This window comes from Pyxicephalus adspersus, chromosome Z, assembly GCF_032062135.1.
Source record: "Pyxicephalus adspersus chromosome Z, UCB_Pads_2.0, whole genome shotgun sequence".
In the NCBI taxonomy this organism is placed as follows: domain Eukaryota; kingdom Metazoa; phylum Chordata; class Amphibia; order Anura; family Pyxicephalidae; genus Pyxicephalus; species Pyxicephalus adspersus.
In genome coordinates this window covers 86,556,710-86,576,357 of record NC_092871.1, presented here as the reverse complement: position 1 = coordinate 86,576,357, position 19,648 = coordinate 86,556,710, and the positions used below count along the sequence as shown (strand labels likewise).

Sequence of the window (19,648 nt, the reverse complement as noted above, 5' to 3'; positions counted from 1 at the left end):
TCAGTACCTGACCTCACCAATAGGGGGCAAATCCCCACAATCAGTACCTGACCTCACCAATAGGGGGCAAATTCCCATAATCAATATCTGACCTCACCAATGGGGCAAATCCCCACCATTAGTACCTGATCTCACAATTGGTGGCAAATTCTCATGGACACCCCCAAATCATATGGAAAACCATAGAAATGTGGAGGATGTTATAAGCAAATCTCCATATTAATAAGCTTATGTAGGTGCGGTGTTAACAGACTTTGGGCCATATGTAGACCAAAGTAAGGTTCAGGACCTTCCAAAATCTTGTGTTGTCAAAAAATGTTCTTGTATTGCAGAGATGTACCACCTATGTTTTTATTTTATGTTATACACTTTAATTTTGTTGTAACTTTTGTGGGAAGTTTTATATTGACCTTGAGGTGTTCATCTCTGTCTGTTTTTGATTTTCTGTATTGTGTAGGATAAATATATATATATTCCTAGAGACATAAAACCCGGTGTGTCAGCACTGATTGTCCCTATTCACTGTCTATAATTACGGTAATAATCACAATGACAAGACGTCCTCTGAACATGCGATCTTTCATCTTCCGAGGTCCCGGAATCTTTATCACATAAAAACAACAAAGACGGCCGAACAACAAACACACAAAACACATGGAGTCATTATAATGTGCCGAATATTTTGGATCCTGGTCTGTATAATGTAATCTCCTTTCCTCTGTACTATTTGCCAATCTTGGAGGAATAAAGAGAGGGATTTACCTTTCCTCAGCACCCTCCAACCTCTCAGGGCCGTCCAGCCAACCCATTACCCGTGACAACTGACCAGCAATGCAAACGGATTGTGGCACAATACCAAAAATATTTTACTTAATAATAATTTGGGAGGAAGATTCCAGCAGGGTTATAAAAAGTTGGTAATGTGTGAATAAAATTGTATCCAACGTGTTTCTGGGTGAAACGTTTCTCTTCTTCAGGGCTTAAATATTTAGAAGAGGGTCCGGATCTGCAGAGTAAAGTAAAGTTGCTGCAGATTTCAGTTACTGAATTTAAAATTTAGAGAATGGCCGAGTGACAATTAAGAATGAATATGGACACCCCCCACTAGACACAGGGGCTGCTTCTAGATAACTCAATATATCCATGGCCCTTGGTGGAAGAAACCCGGATGTTACCATTGCACCTGCAGGCCCAAGAATTTCCCTGTCTATTGCCAGAGCCTTAAAGCAGACTTTTCAATAAAACTGAAGGTTCACCTCTTTTGCCACCCCTCTAAAATTCAACCTATTCTTAGGTGTACAAAGTGCCTTCTTCAACATGGGGGCGATATCACTGTCATTATTTTGGGTGAATACAGAGCAGGTCATCTCAGAAGAAGACACTTCAGTCCATTGCATGAACATCTTTTCATAGCATTTCATCTGTTCTGTAGGCTTCTTATTTCCCTTTTCTGCACTCACAGTCACAAACTCTTATTTAGGGTGTAAAGACAACATCTAGAGCCCTGATACCCTCAGGTTGGGGGGAAATCGGTGCTGCACTTGTATGTTTCTGCTCTTGTCATACAGAGTGGGTAATATGTCCTAAAATTACAGAGGAACCCAAAATCCTGACAACTAAAAGGACCAGAAATGTTCCATAAGTGGTCAGGTTCATGCACAGGGTTATATCCATGATCAAACCAACAGTATGGGATGTAGCCTTGCATGGGGGGGCAATAGAATGATTGGCATTTGTTGCACCCACAATGCAATGGGAAACCTCTTATTATGTTGAATTTTTAACACTCTCTTGTTATTTCTCTGAGCATTTTATCTAATGTGGCCACTTCCCATCCACATGCACAGGGCTGCAAGGCATTTCTCAGTGTGGGTACAACACTGGACCATGTCTGTGTAATTTGTGCTAAAATGGCCCCTTGTTTTCTCCACTAGAAGCCAGGGTGACAACACTGGAGCAAAACTAGGTGACCTGATACAGAAAGTGCCTCAACAAGGACCTTCATGGCAGGATGACCAGAGATGATAATAATGAAAGTAGTGGATTTACAAAGATTACATTTGAAACGACAAACATTTTTAAAGACTTGATGAGATTTTTGTGAATTGTGTTTGTGTATTTGTCAGACTGCAGATGCAGATGATTTGTCCTCGAGGATATCATTCTGCTGTCATATCATTGATGCCGTCATTCATATCATTTGGATTTTCTGGTAGCAGAAATCTGTTTTGTATAAAATGCTACAAAATATCACAAACAGATTTCTGGGCTCCTTGCTGAAATATTTATAAAGTATCGGAATATCCAGCAATCTATATGATAACTTCTACTGTTTCAGGTGAATAATCGGCTCATTTACATTCACCCTGCACCCAGCATGCCTTCCCACTGCCGCCAGCACTTGCTTACCCTTATACATCTGCCATGGTGCTGTTTTTGGTGATCGGGCCAGTGGAAGACGGTTGGATTTATATTTGTGGACTGAAGTCACTCTACTGTGCAGGTCAATGGAAGGGGTTCAGTGAAGGAGGGGGAAAACAGAGATTTATTAGAGTCTGAACCCCTAACAAAGATCTTCTCGTTCTCTACTAGTCCGCAGCACGTTGGCTTAGTGGTTAGCACTCCGGCCTTTGTAGTGCTGGGTCCCAAGTTAGAATCTTGGCCAGGGCACTATCTGCATGGAGTTTGCAGGTTCTCTCTGTATTTGTGTTGGTTTCCTTCAGGTACCCCGGTTTCCTCCCACATCCCAAAAACATTCAGTAATAATGATAATGATAATTGGCTTTCCCCAAAATTGATCTTACACTGTGGTAATGACATATGACTATGGTAGGGACATTAGATTGTGAGCTCCTTTGAGAGACAGCTAGTGATATGACTACGGACCATGTACAGCGCTGCATATTATGTCAGCGCTATATAAATACTGTGTAATAATAAAATTCGTTCCCGTCTGGACTGTGTTTTGTTATATCTGTACAATAAATGTAAAGACATTGCTGGCAGATCCAGGCAGAAATCCTCATACCACTCATTGCTGTCCTCATTCATTTGCTGGGAGTCGTCCCAGAGGCAGTGATTCCTTGGTATAAGGAAGCAGTGAACGTACCACAACCTTACCGCCAGAACACAGAGGAAAGGGCATCTACCGTATTTTTTGCCATATAAGACGAACTTTTTCTTCCCCAAAACTGGGGGGGAAAAGTTGGTGCACCTTATACGACAAATACCGTGTTTCCCCCGATTTTTGATAAAATAATTAAAATAAGACACTCACCCGTGAATAAGACATCCCCCGATAGCCGATCCTGTGTGTGTCTCCTCGATGCTGGCTGCAGTGTGTGTCTCCTCCTGGCTGCAGTGCAGAGCTAAACTGAAACTAAGAAGCCGGCACACGCGCCCCCGCGATTCTGAACCAGGAAGCACGCTGCTGATCCCTGCCCTAACGGAGTTACCCGGCCGTACAGTGGAAAAAAAGGTAAGTGAACAGAAGGGGAATATGAACGGCACAGAGTGATCAGAAGGGGAATTTGAATGGCACATGAGTGATCAGAAGGGGAATACCGCTATGAATGGTACATGAGTGATCAGAAGGGGAATAATCTTTCAGAATCTTTTTTTTTCTAGATTTTCCTCCTTTAAAATTGGGTGCGTCTTATATTCCGGAGAGTCTTATACGGCGAAAAATACGGTAATTTAAGGAATACCTGTCTCTTCCTATGTACTGTCATATAGTAGACCTCTCAGCCCCTGTGATAGAAATAGGACAACAATACAAAATATAACAAAAGCCCCTTCACAAAAAGCCACTGGGGGCATAATGTACCTAAATACCCATTGTACGTCATAAATCGCGGACCTGGCTAAAAATTTTGGGGGTCGCAGTTTTTCTTTATTGATCACATGGTTTGCTCCCAGAAATATTTGGCTGCTTTTTGGATATATTTTTAAATAATGGGACTTTTGGAATCTTGAAAAGCACAGGTTTCACCAACATTCACCTGCTGTTTCAATTTCTCCATCATTTGAAGCTACTTTTATTTTATTTTTGGACCACATGCTGACTTTATTTAATCTTATCCCGATAAAAAAGACAATCTATGGAGAACAAACACATCTGAGGGGCCTTTAGTGCTGAACAAAGAATCAATGAGCCTTGAAACCCATCTGAGACATAGAGAATCCATTCACACAGAACTGAGTAAAGTAAGAACTAAAATGCAGGTTGTTATCTAAAGAGCCATGTGTATTGTTTCCTAAATCTCCTTTTTTCTAGATCTGTGTGAATTAGAGTGAAATATCCAGAACTTCAATTCTCTGTGCAGCTTCCTCTAAAACAGACTGGTCACTGCTGCGCTCCCCCCTTGTGTAGGGTGACTGGTCTTGTCTCCACCCCCTCCTGTAGGCGGTCTGTAATAGGTGGAGCCTATAAGGCCCCTCCCATAGCACTGTTCTCTGCACAGGCTACATCCAGCAATATTACTGCCATGACAATACCATTGGGGCTGTGAAAGACTTTGGTTCCACAAAATGTACTCTTCAGCATTGCACCGAGTATACAATTACAAGCAACGTGTTATCAAGAGGTCAGAAATCAGGAGTATTTATTACTTTCCTACAATTCCGGACAATACTTTTTTTAATGCTTCAATCAGACTATTAGGTGTTAAATAAAAATTCCTCTAACTCATGGTGCAACATGGCCGAACTTCCAACAATTGTTCATTAACACCGGACAACACAAACACTGGACAAAACCTTCAAATACTAAACATCAAAGACCGGACATGTAAACATCGGGGTTTTGGGAAACTTATTGGATTATGACCACATTACCTGAAAGCACCGGAGAACCGCTAGATATGAATATTAACTGCTTTCTGATTGACCACTCTGGACACAGCAGATTAGACAACTGACCCCATACTGGTGGTCCTAACATGACGTTATGGACTGCTAGTATCGTCTGTGGTAATACAATATGGCCAAAAGTATGGTGACACCCAACCACAACGCCAACAATATGGCCAAACGTATATTAAACCCCCTTCAGGTGTCCCCAGTAAGTAGTCCTGGTAATCCTCCATCTTCCAGACCCTTCAATCTCTGTGGTCACAGTTTGGTAAAGACCCTTTTCTGCTCCCCCATGACTGTACCCCGGGGTACAAAGCCAGCTCCATAAAGACATGGGGTCACCAGTCACCAGGTGTGGAGGAACTCGAGTGTCCTGCACAGAGCCCTGACCCCAACCCTACTGAAAACCTTTGGGATGAATTGGAATGGTGAGCCAGGTCTATTCATCCTACATCAGTACCTGACCTCAGCAATGGGGGAAAATCCCCACCATCAGTATTGGATCTCACCAATGGGGGCAAATCCCACCATCAGTACCTGACCTCACCAATGGGGGAAAATCCCCACCATCAGTACCTGACCTCACCAATGGGGGAAAATTTCTACCATCAATACCTGGCCTCACAAGTGGGGGCTAATCACCGCCATCACTACCTGACCTCACACATGGGGGCAAATCCCCACAGACACAACCCAAAATATTGTGAAAATCCTTCTCAGAGGAGTGAAGGAGGTAATAGACACAGAGCGAATGTGTGAGAATAGCAAAACTAATGGTGGAATGGTGAGCCAAATCTTATCCTACATAAAGACCTGACCCACAAAGGGGGCAAATTCCCAGACACCTTCCAAAAAAGCATTCCCCAAAGGGTAGAGTTTATGGTGTTTAGGCAACTCCATATTCATGGCCATGGTTTTGGAATGAGAATTGGAGATGGTCAGGTGGGATAACCTGGAATTGTAAAACCAGGTCTCCTCATACAACATCAGTACCTGACCTCAAATATGGGGGCAAATTCCCACAGACACCCTCCAAAATCTTGTGAAAAGCCTTCCTAGAGGCATGGGGGGATGTTATAGATACAAAGGGGTTGAACAGATATTACTGGCCATAGAGGAGGGGGTACATTCATGTTTTAGGGTGGGATGTCCATTCAATTTGTATATAATCGGTGTTGTGGTCAGGTGTCCAAGAACTATCGGTCATATAGTATAAAATGTATTTGGATGACCTGATTGGCCTGTTAGGGTGGATATTTTCCTATAGCAAAGACTGGTTGGTGAATTAAAGAACAACGGGGTCATTTGACTTGTGATCAGGTCTTGTGGTTCAAGCTTTTGTAGAGAAAACCATTGAAACAACGTCAGGATATAAACAGAAGCAAACAGGTAATTGAATTCTAGAGGCAGATCCGCATCAAAAGGGAGCTCGCAGTGTACCCCTCATCCTGGACATGAAAGGCGAGATTGACGAAATGGTAATATCACACATGAGTGCCTAGTGAAGCTTTGCGTTTGTTTTGTTCTGTGAAGTACCAACAGAAACATTGCCTGCAGTACATGAGACAGCCAGGAATGCAATGGAGGAGTGCGGCCTGGGTCACCCCAAAGACGAGCTCTCTCCCATATCTCCTGCCTGTTTTGTAAGAGATCTAAAAGTTAAAACGTATTTCAGTGTTTGCACTCGTGTGATATGTCAAAGGCATCGCAAAAAACAAAGAAGGCCAAGATTTGATCTACCCGAGCTTTGAACGCTGAAGATTTGCTATAACTGCAACTTGATAAAGGATGGCAACACTTGAAATTCATCCCTACGGCAGCCACACGACATAAAAAATAGTAAACTATAAAAAAAAAAACAAAGTCTTCTGTGATCAATGTGGAATTTGTTATTGATGTGTGCTTAAGGTCTATGGTGAGAAACTAATAAAGGAGAAAGAATTTAAATCTGATGGTCTTTCACAAAAGGGAAGATTCCTATCAGAGAGAAAAGAATCAGGGTGATAGATATCTTAGTGTAATTGTGCAGTGTGTTCATCAAGACATTGGGATGTATCATGACATTGGGGTGTATCATGAATTGGGGTGTCTAAGGACATTAGGTTATATTATGAAATTGAGGTGTATCATGACTTTAAGGTATATTATGACATTGGGGTGTATCTTGACATCAAAGGTGTATCATGACATTGAGGTATATTATGACATAAGGGTATATCATGACATTGAGGTGTATCATGACATTGAGGTGTTTAAGAACATTGGGGTGTATTATGTCATGGGGTATATTATGACATTCAGGTGTATCATGACATTGGGGTGTATCTTGACATCGGGGGTGTATCATGACATTGGGGTGTATCATGACACCGATGTGTGTCATGACATTGGGGTGTATCATGAAATTGGGGTGTATCTTTACATTGAGGTGTGTCATGACATCGGGGGTGTATTATGACACTGAGGTGTTTAATGACATTGGGGTGTATCTTGACATTGAGGTGTATCATGACATTGGAGGTGTATCATGACATTGGGGTGTATCTTGACACTGAGGTATATCATGGCATTGAGGTGTATAATGACTTTGGTGTGTATCATGACATTCATTTTTATTTCTTTTTCAGATTTATTGCAGTAGGTAGTCACATCCTATCAGACTTGCATTGTTATATCGAAGACATTTTGCTTGAAGAGAAGTCCCAGTGCCATCCTCCGATCTCTTAGATGAACAGTAAAACGTCTTCAACATAACAGGTTTGGATAAATCAAATCTTCCATATATTATCACGCACTAACTTCTCCCGCTTAAATGCATGGTGGACGCCAACAGAGAAACCATACAAATCCCAACAGCAAAGATGTGAGCATTCATTGTTTTCTTTAAAATTTTGTATTATGGTTCTATACCAACCATAAAGAGATATTTCAAGAACTGCGCAACATTTTTGCTATTGAAGTTTGGTTTTATGTGACTGGTTTAGTGTGATTTTTTTCTACAACCCACTAATTATAGTTGGTATTGTGTCCCATTACCAACACAATTTTTTTAGGTAAAGTGTGCCCTGTACCTTCATATAAGTGTTTAACATCACATTTTACTCAAAGATCATGAAAGATCTAAACTTGCCCCTCCTTTTTAAAAAGATTTTCATATTGTGATGTTTTGTCTTCTCTCTCTCTATGTTTTGTGCATCTACCATTTTCAGGGTGATTTTGGTTTTGCTGTATCAGTCCTTCATTCTCATGTCAGGTCTATTTTCTGCACTTCAAAACTACAATAAAACTCCCACCAGCTTTGTCTAGTGAGTGGAATAACAACCCTGCACCCACATTTTATTGGGGGAACAATGGTCCCTTTCACCTTTCATTTCTAAGCGGGTGAATAGTCTTGTAACACCTGAATATTACATACCTCCTTTCCTACATATTTTCTTGTTGGGTTTTCGGACACACTCCTTGGAAATCCGTTTTACTGTAAAATGAATAAAAGACTCCAAAATAACAGGAGGTTCTACCTTGGGAGTCATGCAAGCCTAAGTGGCTGTGCTTTCCCTCAAAACTCCGAGAGGGGAGGGGGGTGTATAGCTTCTTAAGTGTGAGGTGACCCTAATGGGTCCCTGCCCCATGCAGCTTTTTCCCAATTTAGGAAAGGCAATGTCATCAATGAATTCAATAAACTAAGATCTCAGAGCATCTCTCCTTCCATAATAAACAACTGAGAGATGCTAAGTGGCACCCGGAGAGACATTAAATGCTCCCAATCTTATAGTTCCCCTTAAATGACAAATCACATGACCCAGAAAGAACCCACCAAAGATTATGTCGACCATGGAATATCCAGGAACAAAAAGTGAAGCCGGGAAGGGAGGGGTGGGGGGTGGAGAGAATGCAGGTCAGCTATTACACAGATTGTTCACGGAACTAAAGACAGGGAACAATATAAACAGGGAAAGAGAGAAAGTGAATCCAAAACTTGACATAGGTGAGGGTTGTGAAGCAGCCTGAGGGTGAAAATGGGAAGTGAACAAATTAAGGGATTACAGCCAAGAGATGAATGAAGAGTCATGGGAAGAAAAACACAATATTTAGGTTTTTTTATCTAAAGAGAGGAAAGAAACTCAAAAAGCAGAAGGAGGTGTAGATACCACATTATGAAAGCTGAGATTAATAATAATTAAAGAATGGTGTTATTGGTGGAGAGATGAAGAGGATCAGCAAACCAATGCAGATATATAAATAAATGGTCATCAGTGGCAGCATAATAAAATGTAGAGAGAGGTCCACAATTTTGATAAGATAGAAGGCCAGCAAAAATTCATAAAGTGGAATACATGCACATAAAATAAGTTTAACACTGGTAGAAAAGCTGAAAAAAACACCAAGACCGGAATGTAATAAAGCCACACAGCAATTAAAGACAGAGGAGGTTGGGATGACCGGTTTGTGAAGAACACAAAATAAGCAAAGGAAAACATGAAGGATGAAACATGACCAATATGGAAGTGTGGTGACCTCAGCCAAACCTAACTTAATGATTTTCTCAAGATCTCTACTAATTCATGTAGTCAGAACTCAGAAAGGCTGGACATTGCCAAGCACGTAGGAACAAACCTAAAGTGGGTGACGAAACTAATCTTTACAATGTATATGGGGATATATCTGGAAAAATAAAATGATTAAATACGGTACAATTAAATTCCAACAATCAATGCATGCATAAAAAATAAAGAGATAGCCAATGACAATTGAAAGGGATGTGTACACGTGGGAACTAATACCCTGCATTATAAAGAGGAAGTATCATGTTAAATAAATTCTTCCCTGCAAAGGCTTTTAGGAAAATTCCTCTCTGTTTTAGGAAAATCATATGAGAATATAAAAAATAGGAATTTCAGCCAAAATGAAAGAGGGGATGATGAATGGAGACTTTTGGTGTCAGCAGTCTTATTGGTAAATTTCTCAAACACATCCCCAGATATCTCTGCAACGATTGGAGGAAGAACAGATCGATCATGGTGGCTCAACCTGCTTCATTCTGCTTCTTGGTGGCATAAAGCTATTGATTGTAATACTTCCCTTTAATAACAGGACAAACGGTGAAGTGAAAAGAAGAGAAATAAAAGTGAAGAGCAATAAGAAAATAAAGAAACATAATGATCAACATGAAGGCAGCTATATAAGAGCCCACAAATTATAATAAAGTGAAACTTTACACAGCCTAAAGTAAAAAGTTGATACATTGTAGCAAAACCAAGTTAAATGATTTGTGAAATACTATACAGCCAAACGTCTATGGACCCCTGACCATCACACCTCAGCTTGTTGGACTCCTAATTTAAAAACCATGGTCATTACCATGGAGTCCTCTACCAACACCATGGTCATTATTATGAAAACCGCACCAACACCATGGCCATTAACATGGAGTCCCCCACCCACACCACGGCCATTAACATGGAGTCCCCCACCATGGTCATTATTATGGAATCCCTCACTCACACCATAGCCATTAACATGAATTCCCTCACCCACACCATAGCCATTAACATGGAGTTCCCCACCCACACCATGACCATTAACATGCAGTCCCCCACTTACACCATGGCTATTAACATGAAGTTCCCTACCCACACCATGGCCATTAACATGGAGTCCCCCACCCACACCATGGCCAATAACATGGAGTCTTCCACCCACACCATAGCCATTAACATGGAGTCCCTCACCCACACCATGTCCATTAACATGAAATCTCTCACCCACACCATGGCCATTAACATGGAGTTCCCTACACACACCATGGCCATTAACATGAAGTCTCTCACCCACACCATGGCCATTAACATCACCCACACCATGGCCATTAACATGGAGTTCCCTACACACACCATGGCCATTAACATGAAGTCTCTCACCCACACCATGGCCATTAACATGGAGTCTCCCACCCACACCATGGCCATTACCATCGGGTCCCCCACTTACACCATGGCTATTAACATGGAACCGTACCCCACGTCATGGCCATTAACATGTGGTCCAATTAACAAAGAGTCCCCCACTCACACCATTGCCATTAACATGGAGTCCCCCACTAACACCATGGCTATTAATATGGCGACCCCCACCAACACCACGGCCATTAACATGGAGTCCCCCACCCACACCATAGCCATTAACATGGAGTCCCTCACCCACACCATGGCCATTAACATGGAGTCCTCCACCCATACCATGGCTATTAACATGGAGTCCCTCACCCACATTATGGCCATTAACATGTGATCCCATTAACATGAAGTCCCCTACTCACACCATTGCCAATAATATGAAGTCTCCCACCCACACCATGGCAATTAACATGGAGTCCCTCAACCACGCCATGGCAATTAACATGGAGTCCCTCAACCACATCATGTCAATTAACATGGAGTCCTTCACCCACACCATGGCCATTCACATGGAGTCCCACACCCTGGCTATTAACATAGACCCTTACCTCTCATGGCCAATAACCTAGAGTCATGTGGTCCCATTACCACAGAGTCCCCCACTCACACCATGGTCAATAGCAAGGAGTCCCCCACCCACACCATAGTCATTAATTTTGAGATGCCCTCCACCATGGCTATTAAAATGGAGTTATCCCACCTATGAAATCCTCCACTCTTCTGGGAAGTTTTTGGGAACATTTGCATGGTGTCTGTGGGAATTGGTGAGGTCAGGTACTGATGGTGGGGATTCGTTCCCATTGGTGAGGTCAGGTACTGATGGTGGGGATTTGCCCCATTTGCGGGATTAGGTACTGATGGTTGGGATTTGCCCCATTGGTGAGGTCAGGTACTGATGTAGGATGAACAGACCTGGCTCACCATTCCAGTTTAAATGGTGTTCAGTAGGGTTGATGCCAGCGCTCTGTGTAGCGCACTCGAGTTCCTCCACACCAAACTGGTGACCCTGTGTCTTTTTGGAGCTGTTTTTCCCCCCCGGGGGACACAGTCATGGCGGGAACAGGAAAGGGTCTTCACCAAATTGTCTGCAATGTCTTGGTATACCGAGCTCATTCATTTGGATGGGAGCCCAAATACTTTTGACCATCTGAATGGTGTGATAATCAGGTGTCCACACAAGTTTAATCACATCTTCTATGTATTGCACAGAATATAGGAAATTATATGAACTCTCTATTGAGACACAGCGAAGAGTAAAGGTCAGTTATGAAAATGCCAACAATGTTTTTCCATGGCACAGCTTGTGAGTGTTGTGCCGTCCCTTCAGTTTCATTGAGGTTCATGGAACCGTTGAGAGGAGAATGAGTACTTTTGATTGTTGTAGTCAAGGCTGATTAATCATCAGGACAACGCACATCTCGGCAGATCCCTTTAGAATTAGCACTGGATAAATGGTTGCTTCAATATCACACTTTATTGCACTCTGCTGACTGGGTCTGTTGGGTGGCCTTTTCTATCTGAGGCTGTACAAGATTTTTTTTATTTTAGAAATAATGGATAAAAGGGGACCTGTGCTGTGGAAGCTTTGCATGAAATAGTAAGCAGAGAGCAAAGCACAAATAACAAATATTGCCTGTGGTCTTCTTGCAGCTGATGTTTTCCACATTAGACCTGTTCTTGTGTCTCTGTATGGAGGCGGCCATCTTGGTAAAAGCAGGGCTTTGCTTCCTTGTGTCAGAGCTGGTGGGGTAATGATAGAGGAGGAGGAAGCTCATATCACAGAATGGAGGAAGCAGAAGCAGGGAGATCCCTACACTGCAGCTCGTCAGGTGCAGCTTCCTTTTTAGCAAGGAGAACAAAGAGCAGCACAGCAATAACACCACCAAATCTCACTGCAAACCTCTTAAGACTACACAATCTCACAATGCAAATCTCCAGCTATAAACAGGAGTGTCTAGGCACTGACACATGCCATTTTGTGCTTTATTATAACATATTTCAGGGTTATGGTTTTTGCAGGGGTATGGTTTTGGCACAATTGAAATATTAGGTGTTCCCTGGAAGAGTAGTCCCCAATCCAAGGGCTGCGGATCGATGCTGGTTGGTGGCAGGTGAGTTGGGGGGGGCTATCTTCTATCTTTTCTTTGAGATAGGGCTTTAGTGTGAACTCCCTGAAAGTGGGCGTAATCTATAGACCTGGCAATCAGCTGTGCCCCGCCCACCTTGTACTGTGAGATAATCCCGCCCCTCGTACAGCAACAGCATACGAGCTGTGTCTATGTCCATGCTGCTGTCATTCCACCAATGTAAAAACCTTCAAATCTCCCACGCCGATTGTTGAACATATGTGAAATGTTCAGGGTACACAGGGGATCCTGGAAGCTGATACTAAACTTAATTTCTGACCCCTGAACATAACAAGTTGCCAGATACGGGGCCCGAAACGAAAAATTCGGGGATCATAAAGTAGAACTAAAGTAATATTAAAAAATTGACACCTTCACTTTCACACACTTCTGATGTATGCCACTGTATTTGTAAAAAAAAAAAAAAATCTGGCCACTTATTTTCTCTTAACCCCAATATCTCTTTAACAGTAGATGAAAGGGAAATGTAAGATAGATGGGGGATTATTGTGGGTATTGCCCTAGAACATAGCAAAGTTTCAGTTTTTGAGTGTAAATCCACTTTACTGAAGCTGTGATCATGTTTTGGAATTTTAGTAACCCCACCCTGATTAGTAGTTTTCTACTTACCCTAGACCTGGTTTGATAGTTCTTTGTGTCACCATTGCTGGGGTCAGGTCCTATAAGAAACCTTGAATCCTGCCATTAAACTCATGATGTGAGCTCCGTCCCTGGAGCTTATTAAGAGATTTCAAAGCAAAGGGCCTACTCGGGCAATCAAATCTTTTCAGTTTATTTGTAACCATTTGGAAAATTCCATAGATTTATTTTTTCTATTTTAACACTACAGACTAAAGAAATCACGACACATAATTTAGAGCTGCAGGACCACATTTTGGCGTTTTCATAAATGACTTTACTGACCTAAACTATAAAATAACACATTGGAGTTAAGATTAGAAAATTCAAATTTCTTTGAAACGATCGTGTTCTTCACCAAGAAAGTCTGAAAAAAAGTCACTGCGATAGAAAAGGAGGAAGGGATCCAACTAAGTATGGGTAACACATTTAGAAGAAAAATATCAGGTTCAAAGAATTCCACATAATAGGAAAAGATGAATTTTAGTTGAAACTTTTATGTGAAATCAAACCGAGCACTGGAGTGCAAAGCCAACTGGATTCTTTGTGTATAGATACCACTCTCTGATTGAGCGCCCACTGATGGGAAATGTGTCAGCACAAAGTTCAAGTCTCTACAGTGCACACCTGCCCTAATATTGAAAGCCTACATAGATTCCTGAGTATTCAACATACCCTCGATTAATAGGTTAGTCGACCCTTGGGAGAGGTCTGTCTGACTCTGATTTGCCTCTTCATGCCCTTGATTATTCCTGCATCATGCTTCATCCACCTGCCTTGAACATGGCCATTGTTTGGTTTATCTGCACCTGATCTGACCATTGGTGTGATTACTTATACAGCTTTACTGTCTGACTATTACTGGCGACCATTCCAAAGTTACCCAGACTCCGGGACACTGTCCTCATCAACTAAAGTCAATCGGAAGTCATCTGCAAAGATTAACCCAAGGACTTTTCCTTGCTTTTCCTGCACTTTGCTTTATTTAGCACCTATCATAGATAAAATATTTATATATGTGCATAATTTACGGCATCACTTACATAATTATTGTGAAATTTTCATCATTTTATCCCAGCCAGTACATGCAGAACTTCCTCTCTACTAATAAGAGAACGGCAAGTGACAGGCATTCTGAAGAAGCCTCACAAAGGTGCTTAGCATGGTACCAGTTGTAGGTTTGACGTCACATACAAGGTTCTGACCCACCACCCAAAATTAAAAGGTGATTTCCAATACCCTGCCACGGGTGGTCGGAAGGTATATAGGCAACGCTTCAACCTTCGTGGCTACATAACGTGTTGGTGGAATTCTAGACCAGTGTCAATATTAGGATAAAAGTGAAATGCAAAGAGTACAATAATGGCTTTCAAATCATGGAATAGGAAAAAATAGAAAAACAAAAGTGAGTTATAAACAATGAGAGTTCATCCATGAAGACAAATGACAAACAACAATGAAAGATTGTAATGGGATGAATGGCTACCAAAGCAATCATAAAATAAGCATTTCAGGCAAATACAAACAATTATAAATCATGTCAATCAGGTCATTGTGACTAAATCTGTATATAGAGTGGTGACAGGAGAGTATTCACCATTATTGAGATGTTTCTGAAATCCTAATACTGGTCTCTGGAATATATTAGAACCCGCAATTCTCTAACTAGAAGGGAAAAAAATGAGTTCCTGTTTTTCCTCAGCAAGCAGTTAAGTCTCCAAAATAAAGCAGCCGATGTACAGCATATATTTATGGGCACAAAATACACTCAATGGCCAAATGTATGTGAACAGCTGACCAATGCATGGTCTACCATATTGTAAAGCATATGGGGAACCACTTCGTAATGACTGAGATAAGATGTCTTCATTAAAGGATACCCCATCATACAAAGACATTGCAGACAATTGTGCTCTTCCAGCCTTTTGGTCACAGTTTGGTGAAGACCCTTTTCTCTCCCCCCATGATTGTACCCCGGGGTACAAAGCCAGCTTCATAAAGACATAGGGCCACCAGTTTGGTGTGGAAGATCTCAAGTGTCCTGTACGGAGCCCTGACCTCATCCCTACTGAACACCTTTGGGATGAATTGGAATGGTGAGCCAGGTCTTCTCATCCAACATCAGTACTTGACCTCACCAATAGGGGGCAAATCCCCACCATCAGTACCCAACCTCACCAATGGGGGTAAATCCCCAGCACCTGACCTCACCAATGGGGGCAAATTCCCTTCACCTGACCTCACCAATGGGGGCAAATCCCCCACAGACACACCCCATAACTTTGTACAAACCTCCCAAGATGATGTTATATCTATTTGTATTGGAATGGGATGTCCACCAGGCTTATATAGGTGTGATGATCAGGTGTCTACAGACTTTGAATTGTGAAGCGTACATCTAAAGCTTGTAAATGAATTAGTATGTAACAAATATAACCAACAGCAACGACTTGTAGGAATGTTGGACTGGTCTGCAGTGGACATACGCTACCAGAGCAGGTATGTGCCATGTTTGAGGCGCCACTGGTCTACAAACAATAAATACAACACAACAAAATAAAATGATTAATGCAAAAGCAGCAGGTCCCAAAACACAACTGCAATAACCACAAACTGGGAAAATAAGTACAGATATACTGGCCAACTGGGTACGTGAGCCAGAAAAAAAATGCCAAATATCGCCTTATCATGTTACTGCCCAACAATGCAACAGTCTGTTTAGTTTCAAAGTGACAATTTTGACAGCATAAGATGACCTATTGACAACAAACCAAAGAGATTTATTTGCAGCCTTCACCCTCAACTCAAACAATAGTAAAAGGTCATTCCAGTGAAATAAAAAATCATGCAGTTGTTATGGGAAATATCTATATGGTAGATGATTCCATGAGGCCCTTTTTGGTTTATTGATGTCGCCCATAAATAATGTATGTCTGTATTATTTGAGACTCCAAGTCTATGTTACTACACCACTTCCAAACATGTCTGAACCCTACATATACTGATATCCAGACATTGTGACACAACCAAACCCACAGATCTTTGCCTTTTCTATCCTATCTCACACACCAATGCAGACTCTCCCGCTGTCATCCAAATACTTTATCCCAGATAGTATGCTAAGGGATTACAAATAGTTACACATATTTAGTATAACTAAAGATTTGTGGACACCTGACCTTAAAGGAACTAAATGGACATCTAACCCCACATCCACCTACACTTATCTTGGAGAGATTCTCACAAGATTTTGGAGCCTATCAGTGAGGATTTGCCCCCATTGGTGAGGTCAGGTACTGATGGTAGGGATTTGCCCCCATTGGTAAGGTCAGGTACTGATGGTGGGGATTTGCCCCCATTGGGATTTGCCCCCATTGGTGAGGTCAGGTACTGATGGTGGGGATTTGCCCACATTGATGAGGTCAGGTACTGATGGTGGGGATTTGCCCCCATTGGTGAGGTCAGGTACTGATGGTGGGGATTTGCCCCCATTGGTGAGGTCAGGTATTAATAGTGGGGATTTCCACCTATTGGTGAAGTCAGGTACTGATGGTGGGGACTTGCCCCCATTGGTGAGGTCAGGTACTGATGGTGGGGATTTGCACCCATTGGTGAGGTCAGGTAGTGATGGTAGGGGATTTTCCCCCATTGGTGAGGTTAGGTACTGATGGTGGGGATTTGCCCCCATTAGTGAGGTCTGGTACTTATGGTGGGGATTTGCCCCCTATTGGTGAGGTCAGGTACTGATGTTGGATGAGAAGACCTGGCTCACCATTCCAAGTCACCCCAAAGGTGTTCAGTAGGGTGACTGGTGACCCCATGTCTTTATGGAGCTGGCTTTGTACCCCGAGGCCCAGTCATGGAGGGAACAGAAAAGGGTCTTCATCAAACTGTGACCAAAAGGCTGGAAGAGCACAATTGTCTACAATGGCTTTGTTGGGTGGAGGTCAGGGCTCTGAGCAGACAGAGTGCAAAATGCCTTTGTGTGCTGTAGCATAACGATGGCCAGGTGTCTATTAACACTACCATATAGCCTACCACTTCCATATTTCTCTGGGCTTGAACCCAATTCTAAAGTGACAAATATGGAAATCAGAGAAGGCCCTGCCCCCAAGACCTCCTAATCTGTACAGTGTAGATTATAGGCTTAAGATTCCAATATAAGGTACAGAGGGAAAGGTTCTGAAAAAACAGTATTTTTAGTCATATCAATTTTGAGGTTGGATTTTTTTTATTTGTTACTCTGCAAATGAAAAGTTATCATATTTACCATTCTGTCAAAAAACGATTTCAGTTCTTTGAGTATCAACACTAATCAAAGAATTTGCAGAATCCGTCAAACTTCCAGATAGGATCAATACCTGGTTACCAAACATTGGCTCTGCTAGATACTACATCACTGCTATAGGCAGAGCTATACTGAGGTATCAGCCAGCTGGCGTTATTACAGGGTCATCCCAGAAGTGTTGGATGCTGAAGATTCTGTATGACCTGTACCATTTATATAATCCAAAGAACAAGTATATATTTTAAATATTGTATTTGCTACTGCTGTTTTGAAGAGTTGTCTGAAGCTGGTTTTGCAGCAGTGGTAGCCAAATGAGTGGGGTGACGGACCATACAATGACTAATTTGACAAGATGAAAATCAAAAGCAAATGAAACACAGGTATATAATTAAATCTAAAAGTGGAGGCAGGATTAAGCTTGTTGCCGGCAGCCAGTTCAATTGAAATAAGTGTCAAAAACACAGCTGGGGAGGTATTAGAGGTTGTAATATGACGGGGAATTGACAAAATGTTTAATTGAGATGAAACTTCCAAATGCCGGTAAATGTAAAGGAAATTAGGAAAAGTAGGAAAGAGGCAAAATAAATCTTTAAGCTTGGAAAAGGGTCAAAGCTGGCCAAAGATAGTCAGATACAGGGAAATGATGACTAGGGAAGAAGCATCCAAAAAAAAAAATACATTTCAAATGGAGGCCACAGGATGGAAACACACAGGAAAAACTGGCCGGGGCAGAGAAATACTACAGACTGAGGAACGGGAAGATACGGTGCTGAAGGCATGATTAGCAAACAGCACCTATTATTGCTGACACACAGCATGCAGCAAGCACACCCTACCTCCATGCCGTGTACAAAACACTGGAGGGCCAAAACCCAACCCTACTCAGATCCCAGGTTTGTGGAGGGGATCTTACCGTACCCCTCGGTACTCACCGTCCTCTGTAGGAACATAAATGTTAAGGTATAGACAGTCCTCGTTCTGCTCCTGAAGGTATCCGGTCACAGTGTCCAGGTTTGAAGTGAACCAGACCGGCATCATTATATCCGGCACCGCGTTTTGTATGTTCTGCGGGCATACTGGTGAAAAGTGTGTGGCATTCCTTATGCCTGACCAGGAAGGAGGAGGCTCAGGTGGAAGGAAACGCTTCTCTCCCACGGGGGGTGCGGCGTAAGGCACCCCCAGGTACTGATCCACAGGGCCCAGGATATCGTTGGGTAAAGACACCCTCATCCCACGCAGTTTGCCAAAGTGTGTGTTCACAGTCTGAGAGTATACCTGGGCATGAGAGAAAAGTACACGGGCTGCCACACTTAGAACCCACAGGGCCAGACTTAGCTTCCTGGGGACCACACTGAGCCCAACTACATGCATGGTATGGAAATTCCTTGACTAACATCCAGAATGTAAGCACCACTGGGGGAGCAGAAACAATTCAAGGTCCCCCGCACACGACACTTCAGTCACATCCTGTACTCCTAAATCTAAGGCCACGGCAGACAAGGACAGGACAATCACCATCCACAGGACCTGTCAAAGAAAAAAAAAAGCAAAGTCAATGATGACAGTGAATCTATGGGCCAAATAAAAATAACAAACACTATATGGCCATAATGTGCAGTTACTCCTTTCCCTATGGTCATGGATCCCCTCAAACCCCCCATGGCCATAATATGAAGTTTCCCTCCACCTCCCATGGCCATAATATGGAGCTGCCCCCCACGCCCATAATATTGAGCTGTCTCCACCCCCATGGCCATACTATGGAGCTGCCCTCACCCCATGGCCAT

At 42.4% G+C, this 19,648-nt stretch overlaps 1 protein-coding gene across 6 annotated transcripts in view; it reads right to left on the bottom strand.

Annotated features, from left to right (window-relative positions):
- The window catches only part of NLGN3 (neuroligin 3), a 67,723-nt gene that overhangs the window by 13,917 nt on the left and 34,158 nt on the right, over positions 1–19,648 (bottom strand). For 4 of the 6 annotated variants that reach the window (XM_072431266.1, XM_072431269.1, XM_072431267.1 and 1 more), the window contains exon 2: positions 18,794–19,388. In XM_072431266.1, the coding sequence (XP_072287367.1) occupies positions 18,794–19,232 (439 nt within the window). In that variant the 5' untranslated portion in view covers positions 19,233–19,388. Of the gene's footprint in view, positions 1–12; positions 10,641–18,793; positions 19,389–19,648 lie in introns of those variants that run through there. The other 2 variants (XM_072431271.1, XM_072431270.1) reach the window with 2 other exon arrangements.